Source organism: Cygnus olor, chromosome 1 (assembly GCF_009769625.2).
Source record: "Cygnus olor isolate bCygOlo1 chromosome 1, bCygOlo1.pri.v2, whole genome shotgun sequence".
Taxonomy (NCBI): domain Eukaryota; kingdom Metazoa; phylum Chordata; class Aves; order Anseriformes; family Anatidae; genus Cygnus; species Cygnus olor.
The window spans coordinates 9,378,593-9,405,247 of record NC_049169.1 but is presented as its reverse complement, the minus strand read 5'-3'; the positions used below and the strand labels follow the sequence as shown (position 1 = coordinate 9,405,247).

General features: G+C 35.7%; 1 protein-coding gene across 5 annotated transcripts in view; it reads right to left on the bottom strand.

The window, feature by feature from the left end:
- Window positions 1-26,655, bottom strand: part of SEMA3A (semaphorin 3A) — a 331,651-nt gene that overhangs the window by 78,208 nt on the left and 226,788 nt on the right. For all 5 annotated transcript variants that reach the window (XM_040548218.1, XM_040548227.1, XM_040548247.1 and 2 more), the window contains one exon: window positions 23,320-23,439. In XM_040548218.1, coding sequence (XP_040404152.1) covers window positions 23,320-23,439 — 120 coding nt within the window. The remainder of the gene's footprint in view (window positions 1-23,319; window positions 23,440-26,655) is intronic.

The window sequence follows — 26,655 nt, the reverse complement described above, 5'->3', positions numbered from 1 at the left end:
TTAAAAGGTTTGAACTGATGAATATACAACTTCTAAATTTGCATCTGTACAATCACCCTTCTGCTTTTTGTCATCATTAAAGTAATGGTAATAAACACTGAGAAGAAAAAATCATGTGTTCTTAATTCGTACTGATTACTTGTTTTAGAATATCCAACTGAAATGAAAACTTCATTTGCATTTATGCATATAAATGTTTAACCACACTTAACTGTTGATCTTTGAAATACATAATTGCACACAAACACATATATGCAGAAGTAAAAATAGTAAAATCTGAAATATTGTCTCACCTGCTGTCAAATTACCCATTTAATTTTGTATCCATAAACAAAAGCATATCTAGACCGTGAGCTGAGCTGTCTCCCCAGCAACCCCAGTGAACACCAATATAGAAAATAAATAAATAAATAAATAAATAAATAAATTTGGGAATTTAACAAGGAGGACAAATATCAGGATACCTTTTTTTTTTTTTTTCCCCCACATAAATATTTTTTTAAGGCATTGCATTGCTTCTAAACTGTATTGTCTCAGGTTTACCAATGGGGTACTGTAAGTTAGTCCTCGATCCAGGAAAAAAAAAAAAAAAAAAAAAAAGCCTTTGTATTTATTTATTAAAACCTGTTCAGATCATCTGCATAGGTAATGCTGCTCAGCTTTCTATTGCCTTGGATGTAAACATTTCAACAGGAGAAGGTGTTTGTGCTATTTGAGTCACCTTCTGAACTCCGCTGAGTTTATCTTTTCTTTATAGATGAAGCTTCGTTTACCTAAGATTTGAACACTGATTACAGGCTCCTGAGAAATAGGAGACCATTTTTGAAACATTGTCAACTCTAATTGGTTCCTGTCGAAGCATAAGTCCCTCAGAAGGGGAAAACCTCAGAGGTACAGCGTTGTAGGGAAAGTGACCAAACATTGATGATGCTGGAGTTTTCTTTTAAGAAAAATCTTGTAGGGGCTAGCAAGGTCTGCCAGTCCATGTTTAGAGATGCACTGAAACACAGTGTGAATGAAGCATATCTTTCCCGTTCCCTTTCTTTTGTATGCAGGCATTAAAATTAACACTTACTAATGTGATCTGAAATATGATAGTGCAGCTGTCTTCCTGTTTCTGGAGGTATTGGTGGTAGCAGAGAAGTCAATTGCAGGACTGTCATTTTATTCTCATACCAATGACTAAGCATCTGCTCCAAAGCCAATTCAGCCTTTGGCACTCTCTTCTCATCTTTCCATGGGCTCTGATTAAGGCCTCAAAAGACCAGAGGAAGCATCGCTTTTTGTACAGATCAAAGAAACAAGAATTGTAAAACTACATTTATGCCTGAAAAGGTTTTATTTGTTAATGTTAGAGAGTAAAATCTCATATTACAGACTGAAGGCAGCCAGAATAAACCATAACAACTTGTGTATTTCCTGCAAGGACTTTCAGGCACTTTGTATATGGCCATTTCCTTCTGTACTTTCCAGACAAAGAATTCTGAAAACACTGTTGTCAGGTTGCCTCAATTATAGATCAAGAGCAAGATCTGAAAGTCATAATCATTCCTTTGTCCTTACTTTCCTTTCGCTTTCCTTCCTTTCCTTTCCTTTCCTTTCCTTTCCTTTCCTTTCCTTTCCTTTCCTTTTCCTTTCCTTTCCTTTCCTTTCTCTCCTCTCCTCTTTCCTCTCCTCCTCCTCCTCTCCTCTCCTCTCCCTCCTCTCCTCTCCCTCTCCTCTCCTCTCCTCTCCTCTCTTCCTCTCCTCTCCTCTCCTCTCCTCTCCTCTCCTCTCCTCTCTTTCCTTTCCTTTCCTTTCCTTTCCTTTCCTTTCCTTTCCTTTCCTTTCCTTTCCTTTCCTTTCCTTTCCTTTCCTTTCCTTTACTTTCCTCCTTTTCCTTTTCCTTTCCTTTCCTTTCCTTCCTTTCCTCTTTACTTTCTCTTTCCTTTCCCTTTCATTCCTTTCCTTTCCTCCTACTTCCTTTCCTTTCCTTTCCTTTCTGCTCCTTTCCTTTTCCTTTCCTTCTTTCCTTTCCTTCCTTTCCTTCCCTTTCCTTTCCTTTCCTTTCCTTTCTTCTTTCCTTTCCTTTCACCCCCTTTCTTCTGCACTTTCCGCACTTTCCGGCATTTCCTGCACTTTCCTCTTTCCTGCACTTTCCTGCACTTTCCTTTCCCCTTTCCTTTCCTGCACTTTCCTGCACTTTCCTGCACTTTCCTGCACTTTCCTGCACTTTCCTTTCCTGCACTTTCCTGCACTTTCCTTTCCTTTCCTTTCCTTTCCTTTCCTTTCCTTTCCTTTCCTTTCCTTTCCTTTCCTTTCCTTTCCTTTCCTTTCCTTTCCTTTCCTTTCCTTCCTTCTTCCTTCCTTTCTTCTTTCCTTTCCTTCCTTTCCTTTCCTTTCCCCTTTTTTTTCCTCTCTCTCCTTCCTTCCTCTCCTTCCTCCTCTACTCCTCTCTCCTCCTCCTCTCCTTCCCTCCTCTCTCTCTCTCTCCTCTCCTCTCCTCTTCTCTCTCCTCCTCTCCTCTCTTCCCCTCTTCTCTCCTTCTTCCTTTTCTTTCCTTTCCTTTCCTTTCTTCCTTTCCTTTCTTTCCTTTCCTTTCCTTTCCTTTCCTTTCCTTTCCTCCTGTCATTTACATGCCTGTCCTTTCCTTTACATTCCTATCCTTTCCTTTCCTTTCATTTCCTTTACTTTACTTTCCTTTCCTCTTTCCTTTCTCTTTCTTCCTTTCCTTCCTTTTCCTTTCTTTTTCCTTCCTTTCCTTTCCTTTCCTTTCCTTTCCTTTTCCTTTCCTTTCCTTCTTTCCTTTCTTCCTTTCCTTTCCCTTTCCTTTCCTGCACTTTCCTGCACTTTCCTGCACTTTCCTGCACTTTCCTCTTTCCTGCACTTTCCTGCACTTTCCTTTCCCTTTCCTTTCCTGCACTTTCCTGCACTTTCCTGCACTTTCCTGCACTTTCCTGCACTTTCCTGCACTTTCCTTTCCTCTTTCCTTTCCTGCACTTTCCTTTCCTGCACTTCCCTTTCCTTTCCTTTCCTTTCCTTAACTTTCCTTTCCTTTCCTTTCCTTTCCTTTCCTTTCCTTTCCTTTCCTTTCTTTCCTTTCCTTCCTTTCCTTCCTTTCCTTTCCTTTCCTTTCCTTTCCTTTCCTTTCCTTTCCTTTCCTTTCCTTTCCTTTCCTTTCCTTTCCTTTCCCTTTTTTTTCTTTTCTAATGCAAGTTTAATGTTAGGAATTTCAAAGAACAAAATAGAGAACAAAAATACCATCCTTATGCCTCTAAATCCATGGTACTTCGTCACTTTCAATACCGCAAGATGCTATAGTCCTTTGACTTAGCAACTATACTACAAACTGGAAGAAAAATGAAGAAAAGAAGATTGTTCTCATTTTGTTCTAAAATGAGAAACTGGCAGGTAGAGGGATTAAAGGAAACAAAATAAAAGGTTGTTCCTCACATGTTACCATTTGTAGAGCATGGGATGTTGTGGATACTTAAAAGATATATGAGCTCAAGAAACGCCAGAACTAATTCATCAAAACCAAGTCATTGAAAAGCATTAAACACAGAGATTTCACCCGTAGTTCAGGAAATCCCAGAACAACGAGTGCTTGAGCCTGGGAGACTATATCACTAAGCGCTGCTGCATGCTTGCCTTCATTCTCTTCCACTGGCCATTATTGGCCCTTGTGAGAACCGAGGTACTGGGTTTTGGTCTGAACAGATTTGACTGTTCTTATGAAATGAGGCAGAGAGAAATTAGGTAATTTAGCCAGGAAATCTATGCCAAAGCAAAAAGCTAATGTTCTAGTTCCTGAGCCTTGTCCAGTGCCATAAACAAAAGTATATAGTCTTGTCTCAAATCCTAGAAAAGCTAATGGCAACTTAGCTTAGTCAGTGCATGCAAAGCTATGCACAGTGTGCCAAGTAAAATTGTAAGTGAGGATCATTTGTGATGGGGAAAGTGCACCAGTCTTTGTGCTCAGTTAGCTTTAGTCTCCCTGTGATTCCCAAGGAATATCTCTGTTTGGTTCCCAGTGCATGGTCAAATTGCCATATGCAAATACCTACTTCTTTTTTATTTACTTGGATTTAACAATAAGTAGCAACAGAAGCAAAAAAATCCCCCTCAAAAATTTCCAGTCTGTTATATACAGTTACTTAAAGCAACTTAATATTAAACAATCTCATATACAAAAATTAAGAAGAAATAAGTCATTAAACTTAGAACAAAGATCAGATAATGAATACTGAAAAATCAATAGAGTTTTGTTTTGTTTTGTTTTGTTTTTTAACTGGCTTTTATGATTCAAATACAGTCAGTGGAGATTCACATGACAATATTATTCTAAAATGTTTCCATCACATCCAAAATTTATTTAAATAATCTAATCTGTTTAAACATATTGGAGGGAAGAAGAGCTGATATGCAATTATCTTTCCTAAATTGTTCTTTGATTTGGTTTCAAGGTTCAAAGATCCTCCCAGTTTTTGTGCTAATAGCCAGCACTGATGTCACGGCGAGAAGCAGAACGGAAGATAGAGGTGGAGGTTCAATTGAAGATAAATTCAGTAAAAACATTAGAAACTACTGGATAAGAAAAGCAAACAAATATCCACAAGTCCACCTCTGGTTTCATAACTCTTCCTTGTTTCTTGATATATCGCAATATCCTTCATTTCCCCTTTTAATCATGCAAACTTACAGCTGTCTTTTGAAACATTTTTAGACTCAACTTCAAGTGCCTTACTTGATACCATATGTCATACATTTCCTCTTTTTTTTCTGTGAAATGGTTTCAGATAGAATACATTTAACCTTATTTTCCTGCTGTCTGGATTTTGTCTTGGTATGCAGAAGCCTCTTTCTATCTTGAATGTCATTCATTTTAAGTCATTCCATCAATTTTTGATCACAAGTTTTAAATTCTGCTCAGTTAATCTTCTTAACTTATATGAGAGGTTAAAAACCCATTTATTACAAATTGTACCATGATGAGGATAGATCCCTACATAGAACTGCTAAAGGGAAGTAGAAGATTCCTGTTAGAAAATTAGTATGTGTAAGCTGCAAACAAAAAATGAAGTGACAAAAATGACATAAAATAGACCAGACTTGCTCTATCTTACAATGTCCAGATGCTTTTCTCTTTCAGCTGCATTCTTACCTGTCTATCACTTCTACCTTGCCATCACATTAGCTTTTAGCCATTATACTTGAATACACAAAAGTAATTTCAACATGGGGATTTGGTCTACTGTTTAGATGGTAAAACCTGAGGAAGGACACCAAATGCTTTTAACAGACACATATGTGTGCACTGTTACATTCCAAGGATTCTGAACGTTAAAATATAAGTTTAAGAGCAATACTTAAGTTCACGTTGTTCTGCAGGTTACTGTGGATTGTTTCTATCTGCATAATAGTCTGCTTTTACTCTTGTACAATTAAATTGTATCTGACATTTCATACTGTTTTCTGAGTTCTTTTCTTGGATTCGATTGTATAATTTCATTCTTTCTAGTTTCATTCTTCTAGAGAAAGAATTTCATTCTTTCTAGAGAAATGTAAATTGACATTCAGGAACTTTTCTGAAATGCATTGCTTCTGAATTTCTGTTTCATTTTATTTAATTATTTTTACTTCATGGTAGTGAACATCACAGATATTATGACAGGTGCAAAAGCTAAGCAAGATTCCTGAAGACGTATAGTCCTCTCCCTCTGAAATTAAGCTGTAAACTAATTAGTGAATAAATTATTTAATGCTAGGAAAGAGAAAAATACTGAAAGTCCCGGATCCTCCAATATACTTTCTGTTGACATCTTACTCATGTTCCTTACTATCATTTCTTCTCCATCTCATGACCCATTGCTCATTGGCATTGCAAGAAACCCCAATTCTCTTCTTTCCCCTTCAGAGCTCCCTGTCTATGTTACTCTCTGTGGGGAGTATGGAGAACTGGGAATAAAAAATAAATACAAATGTCCTTTTGAAGCACCTAAATGCGTAAAGGTTTCAGAGTTGTCTTTAATTTACATATATGAGTAATCTCCCTGAAAACAATGAAATCATTTGCTTGTTCCTTCTGAATGGGACTCTGAGACAGCTTTACATAAAAGCATCTTGGTGTGCAATTAAATGCATAGGTAATTAATGCCCATGTTTGACAGACTGGCATATAGAGCCTAATCCTACCTCTAAAGAAATCTACGAGTAGTTAGTGATCACAGGGCACAAGAGTTTTGGCTTTAAAACAACTTTGAAAATAAATATTCAACTCCCAAGTTCTTTCCCTTTGTCTTAAATTGGTCGCTGAAGTTGCTTGAGAAAATATAGATATCTCATTTTAATGGAAACAAGTTGAAAATTCTCTATTATTACAACTAAATTCAGCGCTAAGTTTCAATCCCTCATTTGTGTAATGACAATAAGGGTTATTTATGCTTATTTTGTAGCTCTCCTTGCGTCCTATGAGAGAGGAAGTGTACTTATGATTCTTCTCCTGACAGCAGACACTAACCTTTACATCAAACCTTTATTTCCTTCTTAAAATATACTGCCTTTTATTGCTACATTGGAATCAGAGAATCATAAAATCATTAGGGCTGGAAAAGACCTCCAAGATCATCTGGTCCAACCATCACCCTACTACCAATGTCACCCACTAGACCATGTCCCTAAGCACCAATTCCAACCTTTGCTTAAACAACCCCAGAGATGGTGAGTCTACCATTTCAACATGACTTTTACTTTCAAGAAGGATTCTGGCTGAATTTTGGTTGCAGGTTCTCTTACTGTCTTTTTCAAATTTAAGTCTTATCAATTGGAAGTAGTAGTCTCAAAATAAAAAATGGGTGGGAAAACTTGAACTAACTGCTGAAGTTATTTAATTAATGAAAGAAATACTCTTTATTTTATTTTTTCAAATAGGAGACCAAAAAGTCATTTCCACAAAACATAAGTCTGAAAAATTAGAATAATAAAACATACACACACACAAATCTCACTTATCCTATGATGTATTTAATAGGTACCAATTTTGTCAGTAGTGAATGTGGTCTGCAGTAGATGAAATCTGGGACTGACCAATAAAAGATTGTTATACATCCTTCCAACTTTATTTTAGAAGATAAATACATATTTTCCTCAAAGAAGCATAAAAACAATTACTTTTAATGTCATTTAGGTTCTTATGCACCTCATTGAAAATGAGACTTAAGTTCCAAGCCAGCTAAGCACCCATTAAAGTAATTCAATTTACAATTTAATGGAAATAAAATTCTAATTAATTTACGTTCACCTAGTTACATACACAAATATGAGAATTTAAATTTAGGTACCTAAATTTGGGGAGTGGACTAAAATTATTTTTCTGGTGGTTTAATCCCCAAACTACAGAAAACATTTAAACTTGTTTTTAAATATGGTCCTGTTAAAGGACAACATTTTATCACATATTCTTAATTCCATAAAATCTATTATGAATACAGTATTTTCCTGAATCAAGATCAGTCAAAACTGGAGGGCCACCAACGAAAAAAATATTCAATCTATTTTTGTTCCAGTTTAACTTTTGCAGTAATTTAAAACCAAGTTAGTATCTGTTTGGAATGTTTTAGAAAGGTTAAGTCTGGATTTGTTTCTGACTGTACTGCTCAACCAAACAAATCCGGTGTTGTGGGTACAGCTGAACTGTGCCTTTCTTTCCACTCCCCCACACCCTTCCAATCAAATTAATCATTTGAATGAATGTTTGTTTATTATCTTTAATATCTTGTTTATCTTGTTTATTATCTTTAATACCCTGTGAAATATACTGATTGTAAAAAAAAAATAAATAAAAAAAATCTAAGTTATTAAGTGTATCTAAGCTACTTGTTGCAATGTCAGCTAAAATAAATCACATTTTCAAGGGATTCTCTATCACCCTTCTACAAAAAATAACAGACATTTCCCTTTACTTTTTTCTACCTCTGTTTAAAACTTTTATTTTGTGGTTCTGATATGTCACTGTTTTTATAACTTCAAGAAAGTACCTTGAGTTTAAAAATTTATATTGCTATAATATCTGTACAGAGAGACTTAAAATTTCTGTATTAACCATCTTTTACACTGTTTCTTACTATCTCCCTTCAAGGTAATCCTTTTTACAGTGGGTATGGCTTTTCAATGTCTGCGTCAAAACACATTCGCACAAAGAAATAAAAGCCAAACTCAAAACTTACAAATGACAAGAAGAAAGGTCTTGTTTCCCAGCTTGCTTTCCAGCGTGCTTTCCTGCAAAATCCTTTGAAAGGCTAAATGGCCTTTTCAGTCCAAGCACTAATCTGCAGAGCTGTATCAGTATGTTCGAATGTAATGAGATCCCAGTAAACAGATGCACTCTGTGTCTACACACTGAGCCTAGTTTAAGAGCAGCTTATTTTCAGTCACTTTCAGGCAGCTAAAAGAAGATGTGAAAAAATACTCTAACTGAAATGAGAATGTCTGTGCAAGGATTTGCACTACCTTGGTGAGACATTCACAAATTTGCATGTGAACAAAGCTTAAGTCATGCAGAGAGCTTCCACAACCCAGATTCCCACTACCTTGTCCATACTCTCCTTTTCTGGCTCCTTTCTTGACTGAGGTTAAACAAAGCCAACTTTTTCCGTTACTGCTGTATACATCCTCACCAATCTTTAAGAGAATACATAAATCTTGTATTTGTGTCTAGTTGAAGAATTTTTGTGGTCTTGTTCCATGTTAAATGATGTCCAGACTTTCTGTGTCCTAAATTCAGTATGTTTCACAGCTTTTTAGTTAGGAAACAGATTTTGTGATCTAGACTAAACTCTACTGACTTCAAGGGTTTTGTCCAGTAAGTATCCCAGGAAAAGTCCATGGGCATGGCAACCATAGGCTGATGAAGAGTGTACTCTTTCATTACTCCCACTCTTGAGTAATGAAACCAGATCCCTGTTTCTTACAACAAAAGATGAATAAAATGCATAAATAGAAAGGTTTGTTAAAACAGAATAAAATAAATTGTTGTTCAGAAAAAGTAAATGAAATTAAGCACCTCAACCAACTCTAATTAAATTGAATATGCCACCATGACTATTGTTGATATACCACCTTCATGACCACTGATGCTTAGCCAAACAGAAAATGAAACTTGGCTCAAGTCAAGGGAAAAAAACAACAGCATTATTGCTCCACAGTTTTCTGCTGTTTGACACATGGTTTGTATTGTAGGTGCAGTCAAATCCCTTATGAAACCCTTTGCAAGCTGGTAAATAAACGTTAGCTACAGAAAATAAGGTTGATTTATACAAATGGCAAAACTCTTTCAGGTTTTGTGTTGATTCTGTATTTCAAACAACCTGGAAGTATAGAATGAAATAATTAGAGTTGCTGCTTTGAACAAGTAATCAATGCCATTTGTTTTCTGATTACACATTTACTGGTTCATAATTAGAATAAAAATAAATCATGCCTCAGGGCAAAGTAACTCACTGGAAGAGAGTCTTCCTCTCAGATTTTTTTCCCTCATCTCCCTTCAAAAGCAGGTCTGGAATCAGTATATATACTTTTACTGTGCTCAAGAAGTAAGAAACTGTAATATTTGAGAAACTGCAGCACAGAAATCTGACCTATTCTTTTAGACTCCTACACTATTATCATTATTATTTATTAAAATTATTATATTTACATTTATATGTTATAACTTTGTGTCTTTTGGATGCTTATGTGTGTAGAGGATTTCTGAAGAATATCAGAAGATTATCCATTGGACAAATAGCTCTGTCACTGTTATTTTAGCTTGCCTGGATTTTTTTTTTTTTTTTTTTCCCCAGGTACATGGGACGATTTTCACATAACAATGAACTGAAGCTTCATCTTTCAAGAAATCTCAATTGCAGAGAGTAAACCCAATTAAGACCAAACCTCTTGGTCTCTGCAGAAGCCTGAGGACTGGAGGAGAATCTGTAATACCACTGTCATCCTCAACAGAAATTTGCAGCAACTTTGCATATGACTGATAAAATGGTGCCACCAGTGCTAATTATCTCACTGTCACAAAACAAAACAAAACAAAACAAAACAAATGAACAACAACAACAAAAAAAAAAACACAAATCATGGCATGAAAGAAGTAGATTTCTATCGAGAAATCTCCATCCTTCCTTTCCTTTTGTTTATGCATTTCTAGCCATGTTATTAGCAAATCTTTCTGCAGCATGAGACAGATTTCTTTTTCTCTCTGTTTTGTCGAGAGACATGATCAGGCAAAACATTTAAATAAGGGTGAAAACTTAAGGTATGTGAATAATGCCACTGCCTGGAGCAAGGCCAGTATTTCAGGAGGACAGCAGAGATTTGAACTTTACATTTTTGTGTGCATATCTCACAGATGAATCTATTTACCTAGTGGATTGTTTCTCTTTAAACAAAAAGAAAAAAAAATGCACTGTGCATTTGTCACTGTTGGTTTGCATAATTCTAGGAAATGATTTTAAAGTCAACAACTATGAAATGAATTTTCAATCCAGCACAGAAATTATGAGGAAAAATAATTTTCTCTCATTTCTGAAGTGCCCTGCTCTGTCAAGGGTGTCACCCATGTCATATTCCCACTTCAACAGCGATGAGAAATGTTTACACACAGATCAAGCCACTTGCTCAACTTTTCTGGTGTGGTTTATGTTAAGTACAGAAGAAGGCACCAAACTAGTAATCCCTGAAAGCATCCTTCTGATGAGTCAGATAGAGCTGTTAGCAAAACTCTAGTCACTCATTATCAGGCTTTTAACCCCATGTAGTGCAGCTGTGTGAAAAGAATTGAGTCAATTTTAATACTTCTCCCATCCTGAGTTACTTGAGCTTTGTACTCAAGCAGCACTTGGAACAGGACAATGATAACTTTGATACTCCATTCCTTTTCAGATATTTTGCCACCATTCTTTTCAACCCAACAGCATAAACATTATCTTACACATAAGAACAACCGAGACTATTTTAAATTTAAAAATAACTGGGCATATCTTCAACTCCTCAGCTTTCTGTCACCGATCATATTATATATTTATATGCCAGATATTCTGCACATAAAATAGATTACTACAAGGCTGACTTTTAATTTCCTTAATTAATTTCATTGTGAAGGCATGTTTGAAACCACTTTATTCAAGGATTCCTCCAAGGTAACCATTTAACAGCTAAGTAACCTTTAATTACTTTGCTGTAATGATACACATCTAGACAGATATTGTTATACTGTGACATCTGATCACTTTAACCTAAAGGTAGTTATTAGTACTCCCATGCAAAATTCATTATGGATCATATTTCATTAATGGAGTGTATTGTGCTCTTGTCTGATTATGTACTTGTGAACGTTTATTAACATATCTCCCTGAGTGTGACCACGTTGCTACTCAAAGGAATCCATAGATTTTCATAAATGAGGTAGTATTTTTAAATTAAAATATATGCAATCATACAAGGTAAAAGTTATATGGCAGCTCTTTTGGAACTGCTTGATGCATACACTGAAAAGGAAGAGAGTTGCTTAGGACTGGGCAATGTATATAGCTATGATTAGTTGTAAAGTATTTGAGAAAATGATTAAAATGCAAATTTATGCTGCATTGCAAGAATTGCTAGTTGTGATTTATATCACTACAGGTGAGAAGACAGTCCAGACTTGTAGATGACTGCAGATGTACACAAATTAGAAAGATTAGATGACATAACAAGTCACCACCACTTCTAACATGCATGAATTCATCATGATACATTTATTTGTTCTGTGCACTATTTCTTTTATCTAAATTTTCCAGTGGTGACTGTTTTTTCATCCAGTGTGTTCCTCACATTCTTTTCTGACTCACTGACCTAAAGAAATGACACATTTTTTAAAAACAAAATTTACTTCTGGGAATAAATAAAAACAACCATATGTGAATTGTCTATTACAAATAATTCAGAAGCTGAAAGAAAAAAAATTTTTTCTTTGATTGGCTTTGTTTGAGTTCTCAAGTAATGTTGGAAAGTTACTCACCCTTTCCAATGAAATGAGTGACTTAGGAAATAACTAATTTACTCAGAGTCCACAGAGGCACGTACAAGTTTGAGGTACATATTTCTCTGAGTCAGGTCATAGTCACTAAATTATTTGTCTTACATAAACGAGAGAGAGGTGAAGGAAGGAACAGAAGGGCACAGTACATTTCTCTCACAGGAATGGTATTTAAGGGAAGATACAGAGATTCAGTCTGGTTTATACTCAAGAGCTCAAAGAGGAGCCAGCACGTTTCCAAACAGACTTACTGATTGCCACAAACAGAAAGCAAGTTGTTACAAACTATGTAAGCTAGAACTGAGAATGAATGGAAGAGTAATATTTCTCCCCAATGACTACAAGAAGTTTTATTCTTAGATCTGTAGGACAGAAAGAACTGCTGTGACCCCTTAGAACGATTTCCAACATCACATAAGCAGTAGGCATATGGGACTAGCACAAATTTAAAACACTGCCTGTTTCATTACTATTCTTAATAGTTACTATTCTTAATCTACCACAGTCTTCCAACAGTAAATTGATTAACTATTTATGGCAAAATATAGAAGTACTGATGTATAAGAAAAATGATTATTAAGGCCACGCGCTCTCTATTTGCCTGTTATTTCTAGATAATTTAATGCACAGTTCCAGGTTCCTCCCCTGCACAAAATACAATCTGCAACCCATGACCTCTTCCTAAAACTGGATTTTCTTCTTAGTGACAAGTACTATTGCAGCAATCAAGCACTCATTCCTGTACTGGGACTCATATTCCCATAAAAACACTGTTTAAAGAAGGATGAAGTATTTTCTCTCCTGTCAGACTTTTAGGATCTTGAAATACCTGATTGCTAATCTATGTCATCTTATGCTAGCACAACACATGATGAAAAATGATGAAAGATGTGTACCAACAAAAAACGTTTTCGTTATGTTTTTAAAGGTATTTTGAAAAGTTAAAAATGATATGTTTAATCTGCTCTTGTTTTGCAGGGATCCTCTTGCAGCCATGTTCTCCATAAATATGGCATATATGAGATTTTTATTCATTATCTCATATAGATTCTCTCCTCAAAAAGAAAAGTTCTAATCATTAATCAAAGCATCAGTCTTTACCATTATTTTCCTCCTGAACTGTGAAATAGTGGTATTTTATGATTTGAACTTATTTCAATAGTAACAAATTTTAGATGTTCTTTCTATTACACGGGGCAGAGAAGAAACTCAGTTTCCAAATCTTGTAAAGGCAAGAAGACATCTGGAAAATTTCAAAACATTTTCACATAAATATGAGTCTGTCCATAAAAATGGAGATGGTCAAGATAGAAAGAGAAGAAAAGTTATTTACTATTCCACCAGGCAACCACTGGAAATACCTATGCACTGCTATTTACTCACAGAAATAGTAGCTTCACCTGCAGTTGTTCTGCTTTTTATCAAAGGAGAAATAAGACTAAATCACTGTAGAGAAGCCAATTTTGTCATGCCAAATGCAGCTGTTGATGAAAGGAAGAGATGTAAAGGGTTCTTGGAAGCACACAAAGTGGGCCTCCATTGTTGGAAAGCTACTTTTTCTTTCCTGAATCTGTTTGAAAGGTTGCTTTTAAATCCATTAAATCCAAGATGAGTGTTCTCATCTTTCCTTTGGGGAAATGCTCCCTTTCTGTGTATTCTGACCAGCTGAGACTCTTATAGCCAGATACAACATCAGGAGGAGGTTTGGGGGAAAAGCTTGGGCATGAACAAGCTCAGCCATTGTGGCTGAGCAGGCTGCACCACTGCCAAGTACAGCCTGCCCCGTCCTATCCAGGGACTGACCTCAAGCCTGTCACTGTGCATGCATACCATTAAGCACACACGCACTGTGAATATGCAGAAAGGATAAATATGAGACTGGTCTGAAAGCATGAAAATGGACAATGTTTTCAGCGATGCTGTTTAAAAGGTACATGCAAATTCTGTGAGCTGAATGTATCCCACAGCCTTTAAAAATCAAGTCTGAAAAGCACTTCACTATATATCAGCTTTCATAAAATTTTAGATACAGTCCAGAGAAGTCCGTTAATGTCAACAGGCTCCTCGTTAGATCCTTTCATCTGATTATTTACTATATGCTCTTGTTAGTTTGTTTGTGCTTTTCACAGCTCCATGGTCTATATGTGGAGCATCATGCACAGCTGAAATCTGCTGCATTGTGATCTTGATTGTTTAAAGCCTGGTTGACAAGATGTTTGCATTGAGCTACAAACACAATACAGTCACTTCCTTCAGCTGCAGAAATCCTACTTAAAATGGGTTTCTTCTCATGAGGTCAGGCCCTGTCAAATGGAATTTTGTGACATGGATCCCACAATGAAAAATGTTGCTTTGATGCTGACTTATCCAAATCTGTGCTTGGTAACGCCCTCTTTCAGTTTTGCTTCCTCCTGAATCTCTAAATCAAGAAATAATTCTATTTATAAACAATTTCCTTAATTAAGGCTGTCTACAATGTATACTAGGTTTCTATTGGTTTTATTTTTTTATTTTTCCCAACAGATGGTGGTTTGTTATTTTTTTTCCCCCATGTTGGTTGAGAGATCAAATAATTCAGCCATACTTGTCTTTTTATTTCAGGAGGTGCGGATGAAATTTTACATATTTTGCACGACTGTGAAGTTGGGTTTTCAATTGTTACTTTAACAAGAGTCAAATGTTGAGCTTCTGTTCTGCTAGAAACACTATAGGCTCTGTGATGAATGCACATAATACTACCACCAAGAAAACTGGATCTACATCTTAATCTGGTTGCCATCTCTCTAAATATTACAATGTAAGTTTGTAATGAATTAGGAAATTGTATTATCTTATGAGGTATTACTTTAAATGAGGTAACCATGTGCCAATGGAAATATTTACATTCTGGAAATGAATAATTAATCATAACATCCTTTAATTGATAGAAGAAATAATTAACATCCAAGTGCAAATAGTGGATGTATTCTCAGCTTCTCTGGTAGTGATCACAAAAACTAATATTTTTAAAACAGCCATTTTTTTTATTTTGTTTTTTTTCTATGACTACATAAATGAGCAAATGTCTGTCTTCGTTACATTTCTATATCTCATTCAGGACTTCACTGAAGACGACTGTTACGTGGAAATAAACACCCCCGATTTAAAAATAAAATAAAAATTAGGCCAAGATCCTAAGAGTTCCTTAAACATGAATCATGCATTATCTGAACATATTTGAAGTTATCTATCCTTTCTGTGATACGGTTTTAGGGAATGGACTCATAAAGAAGGTTGGTACACATGGTATACAAGTGAAAATCCACTCGGCAGTCTTGCATGTGCACGTGTACACACTCCACTCAGTGAATTTCCTTCCGTGGAGGCCTCTTTCTATCTCCGTTTTTTTTTTTTTTTTTTTCCCTCCCCTTTAGCAGCATAAACAAAAGTTTTCCCACAGCTCTGAGACTCATTTCTTTGAACCTAATGAATATGTCGACTGGCTTCAGTTTCCCATTCATGGAAGTCACTCAGCTGTGGCATACTGTATACAGTTCTCCACTGTAATCAACCAGCATTTGTCAGCAACAGAAGGCCAAAAGCAATGTACATTGGGGGAACAATGGTCTTCTCAGTTATCTCAGTGGAAGCGTGCTAGCGCATAGATTGCACTCATTAGGAGGCAAGGGGTTCAAAATCGACACTACACTTCATGCTAGACTCTTTTGCACTGAATAATCTAAAAGTTTCTCTGTTACTTTGTGTGAAGGATTTTTTTTCCTTCCTTTTAAGTACTGGAGGAGAATACACAGGATCTCACTATTACAAAATTTAATTTTATGGCATTGCTTGTCTCTAATGATCAGGCCAGATCCACAGAAACACTGATGCTCTCTCTACAGACCGTATTCTTACCAATTCTTTTTCATTTTAGGGAAGTTTTCAATTAAAACCAAACTGCAGAGTGCCAGAACATCACCTGTGGAGTGACTTTTCATTAAAACATGTATAAAGTAATATGGATCTGATAGGTTTTGCTGTTGTTTGTTTGTTTGTTTTCATCTGAAAAAGAAAGCAAGTCTGCCTTAGCAATTTGGATATATTTATCAAGTCCTAAACAAAAGTTAGTTGCTGAATAGTTGAACTGATCAGACTTGAATAATAATAGGGCGTTCATTAGTGTTTCTGCTATGCAGAAATGGCCCTTGCAATAGTATATTTCATGTCTTTGTTCTGCGTCTCTTCATATCTTACACCTCCCCTCTGTATGAGAGTAAAGAACTGTGCTTCCATTTTATAAAGATGAAGAAATAAAATAGCCAAACACAGTGCTTTGACTTGTGATAGTTTTAAAACTTGATTTCATTTCCTGCATGTAAATGTTCAACTTATAAATCTCAGACTGAACCTCAGACATAATTACTGATTTTCTGTCACTTTAGACATAAATAGATTCCAAATTGGTTAGGTGTAATTATGAAATATGCAAGGGCAGAACTGAATGCATTAAATGCATTAAACAACTGAAAACCTAAGGTGTTCACATTTCCTGTCAATGATTAAACATGACCCCTTTGCTAAATACTCCCCCCCAAAGGTATTAGTACTGTATCTGAATTTTAGATACTGAACCAGGTCCTTTGCATGTATATTTTTGAGTAGCCCTATTCTTACAAATGTACTTTTTGTTGCTAAATTGAAAACAAAATGAATCAGCTGGTTGTCAAATATTCAGCTGCCATAAAGGCACATCCTTCTTAATTGACTACATCAAGAAAATGAACGCAGGCTGCAAATTTAAATGATTATACTTTTAACTGTGTGGTTTACACCAAAAGTTTACTATGTATTATAATTTGCATTGGAAAATAAATCCCTATCTTGTTAAAACAGGATACAAAAAAGAAAAATAAATCTCAACATTTTCTCTTCAGTATCTCACTTTGCTCAGGATGAAACCTCAGTAGTAGCTGTGTAGCTTAACAGGGAGGGGTAGGAAAGATGTCAGCCATTGCTACCATGTGAGCTATTCAGTTTACAGAAGTTTACCTCATAAATTAAACTATTGCAACAGCTGAATTAACATACAAAACCTTATAATTCTATTTGAAAAGATCTACTCTGGAAATAAGTTTTTATTGGAATTATCTTTTGGTTCAGGATGACAGAATGAAGTTTTGAAAAATCTGAGTTTTATTAACTTTTCTTTTAGCAACCAAGGGTTCAAAATACAACTAAAGTCAAAAGAGATCTGCAATGCATTCAAAGACAGGCCTTCATAAATAATAGGCCTTAACCACCAACCTGATTCATATTTGTTTACAAAGAGGTTTATGGAGTTTTTCAAAAAGTCTTTTAAATGGGAATCAAATTACCTCTTCGTGTTGACCTTCTACATCTGTAACTTTATCACAAGATAATATCATGTAACAAGAGGTGCCATTTGGGACACAGCACTCAGTCTGTAAGAAATACATACTGTGCAATGGTGCTTTAAAATGTGTAGAGCTTCCAACAACATATCCTTATGGAAATGGTTGTCAAACCTTGCCAGAGAAAATGACAAAGGATTATCATGATCTCTGTCCCCTCCCTGTACTCCTGCAGTAAATACTGTCTTCGGGTCATTGGAAAGTTCCCTTGAAAGTTCCATATCCTTTCCCAACCAATCATACAGTGAATTATGGCTTGGAATAAGAATCATATGCTATACATAGCTACATATAGCTGCATATACATATACTATACTTCTTACATGCTAGGAAGCACATGCTACAGCTATGCCAAGATTTATCTTTTTGACAGTGGAGGTAAATTGTACATGTGTGAAAAGCCTGATTCTACGCAAAGAGTTTTCATACAGGGTAGCATAATGGTCTGGAAATCAATATAATATGGAGCAACAGAAGTGATGGTTTGCAGATCCAGCAGACTCCAGAGAAATCAAGCCCCTTTATTTTGTGATTTTGGCCACTGACCCTGAGAGATGCCTGGACAGATGTGTGCCTAATGCTGACTGCCCTATTACTTACCAACTTTTGCAAACCTGAACCACCACTACAGCAAAAAATTTGAGTATCTGTAATTTTCCAATATAGCACAAACCATTGTGAAATGTTTTCCTTTTTTTTTTTTTTTTTTTTTTAATGCTTTAAGAAGTGCTTACACTATACATAAGCCAGAGATCTGGCTCTTCAGGTTTTATTTTCATGTAATATACTAACTGGATCTATATTAGTCTGAAAGGTACAAGCATCTCTGAACTAAAATAGGCTGCTACTGCCTGCAGAGTATATTCCTTTATTGGCATTTCTCTGTGATTACAGTCATGCTTAGACCTGGTATCTCACAAATAATTGTATCAAATAATTCCTATATCACAATGCTATATCCTCATCACAAATGAAGATCATCCTTTAGCAATCTCCCTTCCCTTCTTATTTTCTATAAATATTGATAAGCATATAAAACTACATAAAGGTACAATTAATTAGAAGGGAAGCCAATTAGCCTGAATTGATTCTTAACTTAAACTATCATTTGCTCAAACGTTTCATTTAAAAACCACTGTTCAGAATCTTAACTGATGTAAACTGACACAGCTTTGCTGTCTTCAATGAAGTTAGGCCAATTTATGCCACATCTGCTGCTAGTGAAGTCAATGTTTCACCCTGGATTTTATATTAGATAATGAAACACAACATGTTTTCTACCAGCAGTAGCATTGGTCCTTCAAGTAATGGGTTCCTTCAAAGTCATTCTTTCAGGAAAAAAAAAATAAAAAAAAATCCCCCCCCAAAAGCTTTTCCATCACTATATACATAAATAAGTATAATATACACATACTTATACAGACAGACAGATAAAAGGCAGATACATAAATGTATAAAACAGGATGTCCATTACTTAGAAAATGCACTCTAGACCTCTTCTAATGTGAAGTACAGAAGAGGAAAAAAAATGAAGAGGTATAATTCAGCAAAATTTTATGAGTTGAACTAAAGATGTTTAAAATACACAGAGACCGGAAAAAGCAAATATGTTACAGGTGGTAGCATTATATAACTTCATATGCAATAACTTAATGTTTATGTACATCATAAATCTGAACTAAGCTTAGAGCTTCTTTATTGATTAAGAATGAGAAATAACCTGCAAGTAAAGTGATCCCAGATCTTTTAAGTTCATCCAGTTAAAATGAGTTTTAATCTGTTGGACAATGACAAGAAATTTGGAATTAGGAGACAATAAAAGAAGCTGGGTTAGTTCTTCAGACAGCGTCTATTGATTTACCTCTGTTGAAGAAACCCTAATGTATTCCTGCTGAAGATCTGGCAAACAGTTTAGTACAGCTCTTTGCAGTGCCTGTCTCGAGTGTTAAAAAAAAAAAAAAAAAAAAAAAAAAACTCTCTATACTTCCACCTGTACGTAAGGGTTAAATAAATGGAAAATCCTGTTCTTTCCTTAAACAGGACTGTTCTTTGCATGTTCATACAAACTACCCCAAAGGCAACCCTGGGGAAATGGAACAGGGCTGCTTCCCCCTGCTCAGGCACACACAGGCAGGTGCATTTTGCATTCTGTTGTGATTTTCTAGTGGGTTAAATGCACCTCTGTGTCTCCCTGCAGTTGGATGTGTTTCTTTCAAGCACAGATCTGACTTGTGTAATTTTGCAACCGTAAAGACAACATTCCTACACATTCAATCCTGTTTCCTCAGAAGTCAGTGGGAGCAGAACATGGTTCTACTAATTGCTTTCTTGTATTTTGTACTACTCAATTGTAGTAATTGCTTTCTTGTGCTATATTGCGTTATCTAGACAGAATGCCACTTGTTGCCTAACAAGCCCTGAAGCTGGTGTAGGTGTCTGTGTTAGGTCATCTCACATAAATTCAGGGATGTACATTGTATTCATTTGCATATGAACCAGTTTACCCTATTCAGTGAAAGGTACAAATATAGACTCTGCAGTGGATCATCTCAAGGTTTAAATTAGGTTCTCCTCAGGTATTTTGTGCATATACACATGCTATGTTCTCTCTAAATATGTTCTTTCCTGCTTACTCATGCCTTACGTGCTTAAAGTCTATTCAAACTTTAGCTTTATTCTTCTCTCTAAATACTGTGGTTATTCACTCCCACATCTGGAATGGATTTAAGTACAGATTAGTCTGCTTTACTCCTTAGAATGTGGTGTAATTCACAACATATTACACTGTATACATTTGTGCAGATCATTTTTAATCAGATGCACAGCATGCTGTTCATATCCTTTTACCTTTTTATTATTATTTCTCATACTGTACTTCATCAAACTCAATTAGATCTGCCTAGTTTCATCACTAGAAATGGTTTTCTTCAAGTATGGAATGGGGCTGTAATATGCTGCTTCATATCGAAGAGATATTCAACAGATTTAACAATTCATATTCCCATTATTTTATGACTGTCACACAAAGCAATTTATTTCCTTTCCCAGTCATAAGAATTGTACCATATTCCTGCCCTCTGCAGCTTGCTCCAATTGCTTCTAGGGTCTTCTCTATCACTTCCCACTCTTTTCTTTAAATTTCATTTTTTCCATCTTCAGTTTGACACACACTAATTTCCACTCCTCCACCAGACTCGGACAGGTGGGTTCCATTCCACCACCACATAAACAAGCAGTCTTATTAGACAGTAGGTACATTCCCTTACTATTCCCCTAATCAGTTCACATTTACCTCTTTAAGTGCTTGAAAATAAACAAGCAGATGGTGAAGTCAACTAATTTTCCACAAGTGTTGTGGCAGAAAATGAATCTTCAGGAAATGTTTTAGATGGCAATTTTTAAACTCAAAATCAACCCTTTGCTTTCACTTTTACTCTTTACCTTTTTTAGAATGTTAGGAGGTATAAACTATACACAATACAGAAGCAGCGGCCCTTTGACACGTCCAGTGCTGCTGTCTGACATGACCACATAAACCAGCTGGCTCTTATGGATGCAGAGTGTAGGCTGAGGGGTTAACATCGTATCCCCCCGTTCTTTATGTCTCTAATAGCTGCTGTCAATCAAGCACCCTCTTCTTCCCTCTGCTTCTGCAGAAGACACACTGAAACTCCTGAAATTCCTGGCTAGGTTGTTGATGTAAGCTCTAGCTAAGAGAAAGACAGTCCAGGCTGTTTTTCATTGCAAACTTAATTAATTCATTTACTTGTCCAATTATCACCTTTGTAAGGGACAGGACATAGACAATCACATTTGTCAAAGCACGAGAGTAGGTGGGTACTAGTGCCTCCTCTTTGCCCCAGCTTCTCTCTGCACAGTAAGAACTGGACCGAGAAGGTAATGACTCTTCCTACACAATCATTCAGAGGATAGAGAAACTTGTGCTAATGAAGGGAAAGTTAAGGGTGATTTCACTCATAGCTTAAACATGAAAGGGAAATCAGAAGCTATCAGTGACCATGTCAGTCCAGATGTACATTATCCTTTCCCTGGTTTGCAAAGCTGAAACAATGGTTCATGAGAATGATTCGGGCACATGGGGGCTAACAAACTTACTGCATAAATGACCAAAAAGAAAAAAGCAATTATTTAGATTTTGTTGATAGTTATGGACTGATAAAAGGAAGCTAAAAACACATCCTCTTTCAGCTCCAGGGCCAAACACATCATTGACTCAAGTCTTTCAAAACATTGAATGTTAAACCAAGGTTGGATCCGGCCTCTCATCTCTGATCATCCTTTCTATAAATCCTTCATAAAGTGTGTGTTGGTTTTATGACACAGTCATAAAACAGCCACATGTAGAAGTAAATGACCTCATACCAGCTATCTCTCTGCAGATAGATTCACTTGGCAGATAGCCAAGGTTTGATTGACACACATCTTACGGAACTAGAGTTAATTAATATGTCTACCAATTCCCAAATGGATCTCAGGAAACAGAGAATCTGTTTAATGCAGTAAGCAATGACATACTGTGTGTGGTCAAGAGACAATCACTAATTGCCAAGAATGCATTCTGGAATAAAGCATTAATGAATATATATATAAAAAAACAATAAAATGAAAAATAAAAAAAATAAAAACCCTTCTACTTTGCAGCTCCTTTATTCCTTCAAAACCTTATGTTTAGAACATTAAAAAGACTCATATTTCAAATATCAAAAGACATTTTTATAGAGAAAAATGGTTTCCAGACTATAAAGTCAACACTCAAAATGTCTGCTAATTTTTCTAGGAGAAGAAATTCTGATTTTTAAATAACAGAGTTCTCATTCATTTAACAGTGGTGTCTTTCTATTCAGAGAAATCTGAAAACCTGAATTGCAAAACCATAAGGTAAGTTGAAAGAACTGTTCTTCAGAGAACACAGAAGCTACAAGTAACATAACTATGGATTCACCAATAAAACATATCCTTAAATGAAGTAAGTGAGTGCTGAAAACACATCAAGAGTCTGGCTGCTAAACTGAAACAGTCCATGGAGCAACTTAGGTTAGCTGGACTGGAAGTACAATAAAGTGGATTTACTGATATTAAGTACTCAGATTAATAGGAAAATAAAAGTTTTGCTTTTCTGGAAAAAAAAAAAAAAAAAGATTGAAATTAAATCAACTGCAGGAGCACAAAGACATTCTAGTCTAATCTGCAGCCAGGAGGAAAATCAGCATGGCCCTATTGCTTTCTGTGGGTGATACTGTTTTTCACAGAAGACCATGCTTATGTGGTTATGACAATCACTCAAGAAATATTACAAGAGCTATGCCATCCCTTCTGCAGTACTAAGCAAAAGTCAGAAAAAAAAAAAAAAAAAAAGATTAAAATAAATGTGGAAAAGAGAGGAAAAATTATTCACTTTTCACAAAAAAAAAAAGTAAGGAAACAAAACGTAGGTCACATATGAAAACATGTTGACGTGTTAGGACAAATCTGAGAAGTGGGATTTATGAAGGCGTAGCACAATTTTAATTCCCTGGGAGAAAGCTGCCATGGTGTCAGACTGTACTCTGTAGTAGGAGACTAAAGGACAAAATTGGCCTCAGAATAAATGCACAGGCTGAACTACGAACGAGGCAGAATGGGCTCATTGGTATTTACTTAAGAGCCAGGCGGAAGGGATGCCGTGTGGGAGAGAAAAGCACAGATCTGGTTGTGATTTATCAATCAGCACCAGAGTCTGGTGAGAGCAGGTCCTACCAGATCCATTCACTGAGCTGCAGAAAAGAGTGAGAGTATTCTGGCAGAGGGCTCATGGCTAAACACCAAAAAAGATTAAACAAGAAATATTGTTTTAAGATAATTTACCTCAGGATGGCTTCCAACTTCAATATATGTGCACACTGGATGAAAAGCCCCCGTTCCACAGGCGTACAAGTGGGTTTGGTTATAAGTCTTGAGCACCTTGATGAAATTAGCACATTCTCTCTGCAAAGAAAAGGAAAAAAAAAAAAAAAAAAGCATCCTTGAAGTTAATTTGGTGATTATGACTAATGGGAGTGCTTTCTGTGTTGTGGATTTATGGCTGAATGAACAGATTTTAAGGTGTGATCATTTCAAGCTGTTTATAAGCATGTTTAGCACTAAGCATTTAATAAACAACCTGATTTAGGATCTCATTTAAATATCTTTGGTTGTCATTTAATAAAGCATCCAACCCTGAACAAAAAATTATACAACAATTTTCCTCGTTTGTTTCAGACTCTCTTCATCTTTGTAATTTATGGTATTGCCGTGTTTGTAAGACAAAACCCATTTATAGAAATGTGTCAGAATAAAATAATGAAGAAAAATGGACCAACTGTTTGCTTGTATTCAATTAAGTAACAATTAGAAAAAAAAGATGGGCCAGATGGAAGGAGTTGATGAAAAACAAATAATTGATATAACATTTCTACCAACAATATGAATGCTGCCTCGCCCCCATTGTCTATGTTTAGGGACCAGTTTTAGAAAGATGAATACATACGCTTAACTTTATTGGAACTGTTTATGACCCCTAAAATATAAGCTTTGCATATTCCACTTGAGTAAATTATCCATCATGAGTAATTCTAGTTCTCAATACTTAAAAATGTTCTAACAGTCCCTAGCATAAACATAATCTCTTATCTGTTAGTAAAAATGTTGTTATTAATGCCTGTTATTAATGAAATGTTATTAATTTCCATATTAGAATGCAAATGTCTAACCTGATAGTTAAGATTTTTTTCTTTAATCTTTCCATTTCCACCAGGTCTAACAATGAAAAAATGTCAATGTCAATGGCTGTGAATCAGTCTACTAACACAATTTTATAATGGATTTCAAATAGGAGAAAAATAAGAACATTAAAATAGAACAACCATTTCCAGTAAAGTTTGTGTAAAATAATGGAGGAAACTTTTCAATGTATAGTTGGTGCCTTTTTAGTCTTTAGTTGGTGCCTTTTTATAACACTCAGTTTTACCTCTCCAAGTAGATCAGGGCCCACGGAAACACCACTTTAGCTACCACCTCTACAGAGATCTCATTGCCTGGCATCATCTTGCTCTGTAACTTGGTTACTAATTAAACCAGATAATCTCAACCAGAAAATTATGGCTCTGCCATGAAAATGCATGTGCAATTTGAGGCATGCCTTAGGCCACCACTGAGAAAAGCAGTGAACTTATATAAAATACTGATTCCCTGCTTCACATAATGGACTGCGCCAAAATGACTTTGCTCTTCCAATTTTATTGTTTATTTGCGTAACAGTTAATGGCAAAGTACTAAAACGAGTACTGTAGAGAAAATCTATAGAATCCTACTATGTCCTCGGCTTACTGCTGACAACCTAAGTTATCTTTCCAACTGAGATGGAAGAGAAACATAGAGATAGTTAAAGTAATCCAACAGGAAATTGAAAGAAATAGAGATGGATGTTACCAGGGGTCTCTCTTAATTCTTTCCATTCTGACCTTTCTTAATAAAAACACACGAAAATTCTGGTTCATACATATTCTTCCTCCCACATATATAAACACGAACATACATTTATTACATATATTCACATGCTGCTTTTCACTGTCACAATGGTAGAGTACTAAACAAATACCTGGCATAAATCATCAAAATTACACTGTATGTTTCTATATTGTTCTTAATACTATTGTCCTTTGTTCTTATTAATAAAAGAAATATGGAGAACCTGTGAAAATGTATTACTAATTCAAAACCTGCAAGAGTAAAAATGAGCAAATACCATAAATTCACATAACATTAAAAATGAACAAAATCGAAGCAGATCCTTGCATAAACTCTGATATTCTGTGTTCCAGCTGAAGCATCAAACATTGACACTGCATAATTTAAAACTGACCAATGGTTTGTGTATTATTAAAGCATCCAGAATTTTCTTTCTTAACGCTGTATCTGGTCAAATATAATCACACATCTGTTTCAGTAGGACTGTGCTTTGCCTTGGCTGATTTGATATATCTTGATTTTAGAAATGTCTTTGTGGTCTACTATTTAAGAATTGCCTGCCTGAAGAACATGAAATGACAGAGGCCAATGGACACACACCTTTACAAAACGCTGTGAGTACGTGGGCTAGATCCACAGCCAGGATAAATTACAATTTGTTTTGCTGATTTCAGTGGAGCTATTCTGATTTATAGCAACACAGTACCGTGACTCTATAGGCATTTGTTAAATACTGTTCATCTGCATATACTATACAGCAAGAAGGTTTTAGATAGCTAGTATTTAAACATGAGATGGAAAACCCTTCTTCACTTCTGGGCAGAGCCTTCTTTGATTTCTTTGGAGGGAAATTAAGAAAAATTCTACCAGCTTCACTGAATTATTCCAGATTAGTCTGCAGTAGGAAGAAGAAGAAAAAAATAGTTTAACTTTTTCCTAACCATATTTTTGCTTCAACTGTTGAGCTTCGATTGTACTGTAACTGAGTTTATATCAGTAGAATTATTATTTCTATATAATTGCTCATATTATAAGTGATTTGGTTTATTCATCCCTGCCTTTAAGCTCTCCTAAATTCATTGTGCAACACATTTTTTATTATAGATGTCTGAGAAATACACTACCTAGTTAAACAATGGGGAAGGTAAATACTTACAGCAATAAACCTTTGACTATAACAAATAAATCTGTATAACATTTAAAGTCCCTAGTCCAGCTCAGACTGGTCATATAGCTTCTCTGTGTTTTATAGCTGCATAAAGGAACCATTAAGATCCATTCAGTAAATTCTCATACACCTCCCTAACAGATTAGGTTTCTTTATATATTTTACATGACTGTAAAAAATAAATAAAGAGGGGTATTAAACCACAATAAATGACATCAAAGTAAAGCTAAAGTTCTGATTTAAGCCCTTGTCAACTCAGGAAGTTCAAAGTGAAGTTTTTGCCCTGCCTGGGAGACAGGACTATTCTCACTGGAACAATAGCAACAGTCTCTTTGATTTCCATTGATTAAGTCCTTCCTTTGCCTAATTGTGCTTAAGTACAGCTGCACAGATACAGCACGATGTGTTGAAATGTCACTGTACCTGTGAGTTTGTGAGTGATACACTGAGCAGAATAAGAGTTTGCTCCGTGAAGGTGAATACTTGGTTTTACCTGTTTATGTGACTCTGGGAAAAAAATAATAATA